The following is an 8,950-nucleotide window of genomic DNA, read 5'->3' as shown; positions in this document are numbered from 1 at the left end:
TAAGAGAACCATCGTTTTCAGGAAAAGGGAAGCAATAGTCCACAAACTGGTCAGGTTTCACCTGGAGTCCTGCATTCATTTCTGGGCACCTCATTTTAGCAGTAACAGAGACAAGTTGGAGCAGGTTCAGAGAAGGGCAACAAGGATAACAAGAAAGATAGAAAACAAAACCTAGGAGGAAAGGTTGAAGTAGCTGACCATGGTCAGCTGGGCAAGAGAAGATGGAGGGGTGACAGGGTTGTACCCTTTAAATATCTCAAGGGCCTCCCCAGAGTGTAGGATCAGGTCAAATGGCTTTTTAAGTTATGGAAGGGTAGATTTTGATCAAATGTTAGAAGGAATGTCTTGACAGCAAGGATGGTTCGGCAATGGAGCCAAATGCCTGGAGAGGTGGTTGAATCTCTCTTCTGGATGTCTCCAAAAAGAGGCTGGAGAGCTCCCTGCTGGGGATGCTTTTATTTGGAGTGCATCTTGAGTGCCTCTTTTAGTTGGAGTACCTTTACTCTGGAGCACAGGACCCAGAGCAATGGATTCAAACTACAGGAAAAGAGAGTTCACCTCAGCCTTAGGAGGAACTTCCTGATGATCAGAGCTGTTCAATAGTGGAAGCTGCTGCTTTGGAAGGTGATGGAGTCTCCTTTGGAGGCTGTTTTTAAGCAGGATTTGGATGGCCATCTGTCACAAGAGTGCTTTGATGGTGTCTTCCTGCATGGCACAAAGGTGGACAGGATGGTCCTTTGGCGTCTTTCCCAACTCTTATGTTTCTACCTGCACTGAGCAACTCTATGATGATAATACAGTAATAATAATAAAATCTTTATATTTCCCGCCTCTCCCCATGGATCGATCTCCATGGATTGATGATTCTCTTCCAACTCTATGATTCTACCATTTTTCTATCAGCCAGGGCTTAAGCTTGACTTAGGCTTGCATCCTAAAATGAGTCCCCAGCTTATTAGCTTACACTTTGTAAACTGCTTAGGGAATGCTTAAGTGCACTGACAAGCGATATAGAAATGTCCTTGCTCTTGCTATTGCTACCTGCACTGAGCAAGTCTCGATTCTGTCCTGGTTCACCAAACACCCACAAAGGCTGGCTGGGAGGGAACCAGAAACTGGTAATGCAGGCAGAGACAGAATACTACCAGCAGCTAGAAAGCATCCTTGCCTGTGAGAGTCTGTTATGAAAAAGGCATTGGTCAAGCATTCAAGGGAGGCAACAGGAATCAAGGTCAACATGGTCCAAGGGTCAAAGAAGCCAAGAAGTCCAAAGTAGGAAAGGCAGGAGCCTGGAAACAGGCATCAGGGACAGGGATGCTGGCCAGCGAACAGACCATTTGCTTCCAGCAACTGCCTTGGGCAAACTCAGCTCTTCCCTGGCCTGACCGCAGTTGCTTCTAATCAGAGCTAACCTTGTGTTGGATCCTTGTGTCCCTCCTCCTTGATGGAGGACTTAAGGCCCAGCTGTGTCCTCTTCCTCCTCAGCTGCAGGTGAGTCTTGCCTATGGAGATTATCACACGGAGAAAAGGACGGGAGAGAAGCAAGATGCTCTTGTCTTTATTGTGCAACTGCACAGAGAACATCACACAATGCCCCGTGATGTTGCGCTCATCCTGCTCTTCTCCCGTCAGTGAAATGTTCCCTCTCTGGAAGACTTGCCTGGGTCCCTTCCTCGTCAGACTTTCCCTCCAGATCCGTCCTGCAGCTCTTGGCGCATGACGTATATATTTCTGGAATATTTTCAGGCCTACGGAAGTGCGATATAAATCATCATCATCATCATCATCATCATCATTATTATTATTATTATGTAGTTTTCTGTGAGTTTTTTGGTGTATGTGGTCTATGCATCTGTGGCTGGCAAGACGTTAAGAATAAACTCTTCCAGAACACTGCAACATAGCCCCCCAAACCCTTTAAAAACTTTATCGGGGTTCCCCCCCTTCCCACCGGAGGCTTTGCTTGCAAAGACTGGGCTGCAGGAAGTGAGCAACTTGGGTGAAGCTGAAACAGGAACTTGGGTGAGACTTGCTCTGCAGCCAAAACGGGTTGAAGTACACAGACGGAGACGGCTGCCATTTCGAGGAAGTGAGGCTCCCTAGCCAAGGTACTCAACTTTAACTTGAGGGTGGGCTTGGGCAGCCGGATGTCACTGAAGGGTTGTTGTTATTTGCAGGGGAGGGGAGCGGGTTGATTTGGGTGCTGCTTAATGGGTGCTGCTTGCTTGAAGGATGCTGGTTTGTAACCTCTTGCTTGATGAAGAATCCCATGGAGATTTGAAAGCTTGCAACAAGTATATTGTGCGTTTCAGTTGGCCAATAAAGGTCTCACTGATGGAATTTTATTTTCTGTCCTGTATCTGAGATATATGGATACCATACAGTAAAGTCCAGTCATTCCACAGAATCATAGAATCCTAGAGTTGGAAGAGACCCCAAAAAGGGCCCTGATCCACTCCAACCCCCTTCTGCCATGCAGGAACTCATCATGAAAGCATCCCCATTGGCAGATGGCCATCCAGCCTCTGCTTAAAGACCTCCAAGGAAGGAGACCCCACCACTCTCCCAGGGAGTGTCTTCCACTGTCAAACAGCCCTTACTCTCAGGAAGTCCTAATGTTGAAGTGGAATCTCTTTTCCTGCAGTTTGCATCCATTGTTTTGTATTCTAGTCTCTGGAGCAACAGAAAATAAGCTTGCTCCCTCCTCAATATGACATCCCTTCAAATACTCAAACAAGGCTATCATATCACCTCTTAACCTTCCCTTCTCAACAATTTCACTTTGAATTTCAACAGGCTGAAGTGAATATTAAACAACCCAAAAAGCTGAGCTGGTTTAAATCTATTTAAAAGAGACATAGACCCTGTGAAACCATGCTAATGTGCAGACCTGGGTTAAACCAAAATGGGCCCCAAAAGTTCCAGCCAAACCTCATGTTTTCATTTGGAGCCAGTTGGCTGGGAGGAGGGCATGCTACTCCTTGGGTACCACACCAAAAAGGAGGTCCTTCAGCCGCATCCTCCAAGGATGATCTTAATGTCCAGCTGTGACTCTATGGCACCCCCTTGACCTCTCCAAACCTGCAGATCCTTTCTCTGGAGTTTATCACACTGGGGCTAATTTTGGCATTAAAGAGTGATTAAAGCACATTTGATGCATCCCGCAAATAAAGTGAAAATGGCGAGTAATTCTGCAAATGATCATCACATGCAATTGCGCAAATAAAAGCAATGTATTGGCGCTGAAATCCTGAAAGTAAAAAGATGTGGATTTAAGTTTCTTTGTGACCACTTTAATGGTGGGCTTTGTGTGACGTCGTGTGAAATCGTTCCATGTAATGACATGATTTTTCTGGGATATTCACGGGATAAACTCCCGATCTCCTTTGTGGGATAAACTCCACTCTTGGAACAGTTTGACAGTGGAATAGATTGCCTTGGGGCAGACTCTCTTTCTTTAGAGGTCTTTAAACATGGGCATCTTTAAAGACTGCTTTTGTTCTGGATCCCTGCGTAGCAGATGGACACTGTGGTCCCTTTCAACTTTTATGGCTCTATGGTTCTGCAAAAATGTCTTGGTGGGCCACAAGTGGCCTGTTGGTCCTGGCGTAGAATACAGCTTTAGTTTACTCCAGGCTTTTCAATCTGTGTTGGACTAGCCATCATCCAGCTTCTTGTTAAGAAGGAGAAGCAAATCCAGACGTCCGTCAGAGATATCTAGCAAAGCAAAGAGAGAAACGACTTGGCAGCCAAGGGTCAGGCCCAGATGGAAATTAACACAAGCCCTTGGCTTAATCTCTCCCGCATGAAAGCAGTCTCTGTGGTCTCTAGTTTCTTGACTCAGAATGAGAGCTCCCTTTGCCAGTTCAGCTCTCCGCTTCAGAGTTGCAAGATGGCCACTTCCTTTATTCCGCGCTTGAAGCTTTGCGCTGCCTTGCAAAGATTGCAAAGGTTTTGCAATGCTTCCCTCTTTCCCTTGTTCTCCTGATACTGCCTTGTTGTCAACACTTGTGAAATCATTACGTAGAGAGATCTTGTAGCACCTTTGAGACCAAGGAGTTTGTCACACTGAGGCAGATTTCGGCATCAAAGAGAGATTAAAGTGCATTTAAACCATCCCATGAATAAAGAGAAAATAGCGAATAATTGCGCAAATGAAGATCACACGCAATTGCGCAAATAAAGTGATATCGGAAATGCATTGTGGCTGAAATCCTGAAAGTAAAATGGTAGAATTGCAGAGTTGGAAGAGATCCGATGGGCGCAACGCACATCCATTGCAGGCTATGCAAGGTCCACACTATTTGCTTCCATCTAATAAGCTTAACTTTTAGGAGGAAAGATAAACTCTCCCAAACTTCTAGTCCAAAAGTGTTTCTTTGTTTTTTTAAAATTAAAAAACCCTTAAATTTCAGCCACTTTGCATAAGAGAAACAAACAGGTCTCAGATGTGGACGTACTAAAGCAAATGACAGTATTGGCCCATTGGGAAACCATACTTGCCCATAGAGAAACATTGGAGGATACTTGTCCATAGGGAAACGTGGGCTAATGTTCTCCCTAGGAATCCCACTGAGAAATGGGATTTAAAGTAGGTTTAAAGGAGGAAAAAAACCTGCAAATGCAGGAAGTTTATCACACGCCGTTTCTCCAAAAGTGAAATAACGCAAAAATAAAGCGAAGGTAAAAGGGGACAAAAACGGCAGCTTTTTACTTTCAGAACTTCCCCAAAGTAAAAAGCTGCCATTTTTCCTGCGTAGCAGAGGACACTGTGGTCCCTTTCAAACTTTTATGGCTCTAGGGTTCTTGCAAAAATGTCTTGGTGGGCCACAAGTGCCGTGTTGGTCCTGGCGTAGAATACAGCTTTAGTTTTACTCCAGGCTTTCAATCTGTGTTGGACTAGCCATCATCCAGCTCTTTTTAAGAAGGAGAAGCAAATCAGACGTCGTCAGAGATATCTAGCAAAGCAAAGAGGAAACGACTTGGCAGCCAAGGTTCAGCCCCAATGAAATTAACACAAGCCCTTGGCTTAATCTCTCCTGCATGAAAGCAGTCCTGTTGTCTCTAGTTTCTTGACTCAGAATGAGAGCTCCCTTTGCCAGTTCAGCTCTCTCCGCTTCAGAGTTGCAAGAGGGCCACTTCCTTTATTGTATCCGCGCCTTGAAGCTTTGCGCTGCCTTGCAAAGATTGCAAGGTTTGTGCAATGCTTCCCTCTTTCCCTTGTTCTCCTGATACTGCTTGTTGTCAACACTTGTGAAATCATTACATAGAGAGATCTTGTAGCACCTTTGAGCCAAGAAGTTTGTCACACTGAGGCTGATTTCGGCATCAAAGAGAGATTAAAGTGTATTTAAACCAACCCATGAATAAAGAGAAAATAGCGAATAATTGTGCAAATGATGATCACACGCAATTGCGCAAATAAAGTGATATCGGAAATGCAATTGTGGCTGAAATCCTGAAAGTAAATGGTAGAATTGCAGAGTTGGAAGAGATCCGATGGGCGCAACGCACATCCATTGCAGGCTATGCAAGGTCCACACTACACTATTTGCTTCCATCTAACAAGCTTAACTTTGTAGGAGGAAGAGATAAACTCTCCAAACTTCTAGTCCAAAAGTGTTTTCTTTTTTTTTTTTTTAAAATTAAAACCCTAAATTTCGGCCACTTTGTGCTAAAGAAACAACAGGTCTCAGATGTGGACGTACTAAAAGCAAATGACAGTATTGGCCCATTGGGAAACCATACTTGCCCATAGAGAAACATTGGAGGATACTTGTCCATAGGGAAACGTGGGCTAAGTTCTCCCTAGGAATCCCACTGAGAATGGGATTTAAAGTAGTTTAAGGAGGAAAAAAACCTGCAAAATGCAGGAAAGTTTATCAAAGCGCCGTTTCCTTCTTCCAAAAGTGAAATAACGCAAAATAAAGCGAAGGTAAAAGGGACAAAACGGCAGCTTTTTACTTTCAGAACTTCCCCCAAAGTAAAAAGCTGCCATTTTTCCCCTTTATATTCGCCTATTTTCGCATTATTTCACTTTTGGAGGAACATTGGCAGGATTTTTCTAAGGTTCAAAATCCCGCTTCTGTTTGGGGATTCCCTCAGTGGCAGGGGTAAGGCAACCTGCGGCCTGCGGGCTGGAGGTGGCCTGGTGAGGCCTTGGGACTGGCCCCAGTCCCCAGTCCTGCCGCCAATTGCCTGCCGGGTCCGTGGGGGGCAATTGTCTATAGAAACCCTCAGAAACATGCAGTTATATTAACATTTTTTTAAAAAATCAGCAAATTTTTTCGCGTGTCCTCTCAGTTTTTTTTTAAAAAAGTGTCCTTCCATTTGAAAATTTTGTCCTACATTTGGTCCTGGTTTATTTATATATTTAATTTTTTAAAAAATTATTTAATTACGGTATTTATTTTTGGGGCTTCGGCCCCCCAGTTGTCTGAGGGACAGCAACCCCGGCCCCCCGGCTCAAAAAGGTTGCCTACCCCCCACGGTTTTCATAAATGGAGGACACAACGAAAAAAATTGATGATTTTTTAAAAATGTTATAGAAATGCATGTTCTTTCTAGCCATGATCCAAAGGAGTGGAGGACCTTTTGAAATGTGACAGAAGAGGACATGTCCGGAAAAAGGAGGAGGATGCCTGGTCACTTTGGTCTCTAATCCAAAATGACACTGGCAGGAATAAAACAATGCTGGACTGAAATGCCCAGAGTTCCTCACCAAAGCTGGCATTCCACACTGAGGAAATAATCCATTTGAGAGTGACTTAACTGTCCTGGGTTAGTGCTGGAGAATCGCTGGGAATTGTATACACTGTGGCCCCAGAGCTAGTGCTGGACTGGGAAGTCCCATAAACGCCTCCAAACATAGTTGAACTGCAAGTGGCCCAGAATTCCTCCCAGGTGCATCCACAACTGAGGAAATGGTCCCAGTTTGAGACTGCGCAGTGCGGGGGAATCCTGGGAATTGTAGTCTAATTATGGCCTGAAGCCATCTCTGACAGAGAAGTCGCAATGTCTCCCAACATTAGCATTCCCAGGATTCCCTAGCATTGAGTTTAACGCAGTCGCAAAGTGGGTTATTATTCCTGCAGTGTGGTGTGAGAGATATAAAACCTAGGGACTGGATTCACTGGAGGACTCTGTGTCCAAAACACACTGCTTTGGACTGCCAGGGGGCTCAGTGCTATGGAATCCTGGGAATTGTAGTTTTATTGTGGCAACCAGAGCTCTCTCGACAGAGAAGCCAAAGTGCCTCGACAGACACCACCAGCATTCCAGAGCATTGAGCGTTGGCAGCCAAAGTTAGATAAAATACACAGGGGCAAAATCCAATATTGAAAATGGGCCACGCACCTCCTCCTCCGCCTCCTCCTCGGTGCCAAAAGAAATGGCCCTCTCCCCCCTGCTGCCTTGGGGACCAAACAAGAAGGAACGCCTCTTCCTGAGTCTGGCAACCTCCTGTGCCAACAAGCCTCAAGATCATTCCCCAAACGTTTGGGCAAAAATCACCAAATCCCCCCGTATCTCACAAATATTCAGATCAAAATCCCTGGAAAGTCCCTCAATGTTAATATGGCAAGAAAATAGCCCTCATTAAATAAAAATATGGAACTTATTTCAACTCTCAAAATTACCATTAAAACCAAGCACCAAAATCACACCAAAGGCTCTGAAAAGGACCCATTTGGGTGTGAATGTCCCAAGCCAGATTGGCAACAGAACCCGGACAAAGCTGAGTCAAGGAGGAAACCCTGCAGGGACGCGCCCCTAGTGGTGAAAAACCAGAATGTCCCGCTGGCAGGAGGGTTATGGCAACCCTAGCCGTGTCTCTGCTGACAATCTGGCAAACTCAGTCTCAAACAGGGACTTTAATCCTTCTGCGTTTTGATCTTGCATGCATGAATACATCATTATCACAGGTGCATTTACACTGGAGAAGTAATGCAGTTTGGCACCATTTTAAACTGCCATGGCTCACTCCTGCAGAGTCCGGGATTTGTAGTTGTGTGAGGCACCAACACTCTTTGGTAGAGAGGCTAAGACCTTTTTGAAACTACAAATCCCAGGTATTCATGGTTGATGGAGCACAGCACTTAAAGTGGTGTCAAACTGCACACCCCCTGAGGATTCCAGGCCAAAGAAACCCCTATGAGGAATTCATGGAGCTGCCATAAGGTTACTTGAAGACACAAACCAACATACAAACGCAAGCCCAAGTCTGATCTTGGAAGTTAAACGGATCAACCCTGGTTAGTCCTTGGATGGGAGACTGCCAACATACCTCAAGGAGGAACTGGAAAAACTATCTCTGAGGATTCCTTGCCTAGGAAAACCCTATGAGAAATCCATGGAGTGGCCATAAGTCGGCAGATGACTTGATGGCATGTAACACTCAGCCTCCCATGACAACTCCTTTAAAGTTCAGACTAAAATGCGGAGTGGATTCAGCACCCCCCCCCTGACATGGACACTGCATCTGTTGCTGTTTCCACCTTTTAAAAGCACACCCTTACCTCTTCAATGGCTTTCCCCATTTGTATCTTGCTTGCTTCATAGCTCCTCTTGATCCATTTTGGGTCGGCGCGGCTGGTATGAATAGACACCATTGTAGGGCTCTGCGTTTTTTAGAGAAAGAAAGCAGTGAGGCCATGCTGGAAGGGGGCCGCAAGGTGAGTATACCGGGCGTCCCGGCACAAGGCTTCAGCTGTTGTGTCTTTCGCCCCCAGATGTGGAAGGCTGTGGTGGGCCACAATGTGTCCGTGAAGGTGGACTCCCAAGGGGACGACTGGGACACAGACCCGGATTTCATGGTGAGTTTTCCTAGTTCCCTGAAGTCAGAGCATTTGGGATCTCCCAGTCCAATGAATTCTTCCAGTGGTGGGTGGCATGTATTTAGCTGTCTCTTTCTTTCTGCATAGAATCCAGAGTTGGAAGAGACCCCAAGAAG

The 8,950-nt window shown here is 45.5% G+C and overlaps 1 protein-coding gene across 2 annotated transcripts in view; it reads left to right on the top strand.

Annotated features, from left to right (window-relative positions):
• Window positions 1-1,999: 1,999 nt before the first annotated feature.
• The window catches only part of LOC121932071 (src substrate cortactin-like), a 36,263-nt gene continuing 29,312 nt past the window's right edge, over window positions 2,000-8,950 (top strand). Inside the window, exons 1-2 of one of the 2 annotated variants that reach the window (XM_042470379.1) lie at window positions 2,000-2,108; window positions 8,730-8,813. In XM_042470379.1, coding sequence (XP_042326313.1) covers window positions 8,730-8,813 — 84 coding nt within the window. In that variant the 5' untranslated portion in view covers window positions 2,000-2,108. Of the gene's footprint in view, window positions 2,109-8,131; window positions 8,179-8,729; window positions 8,814-8,950 lie in introns of those variants that run through there. The other variant, XM_042470378.1, reaches the window with a different exon arrangement.

The sequence above is a fragment of the Sceloporus undulatus genome, chromosome 5 (genome assembly GCF_019175285.1).
Source record: "Sceloporus undulatus isolate JIND9_A2432 ecotype Alabama chromosome 5, SceUnd_v1.1, whole genome shotgun sequence".
NCBI classification, from domain to species: domain Eukaryota; kingdom Metazoa; phylum Chordata; class Lepidosauria; order Squamata; family Phrynosomatidae; genus Sceloporus; species Sceloporus undulatus.
This window is presented reverse-complemented; position numbering and strand designations above follow the sequence as displayed.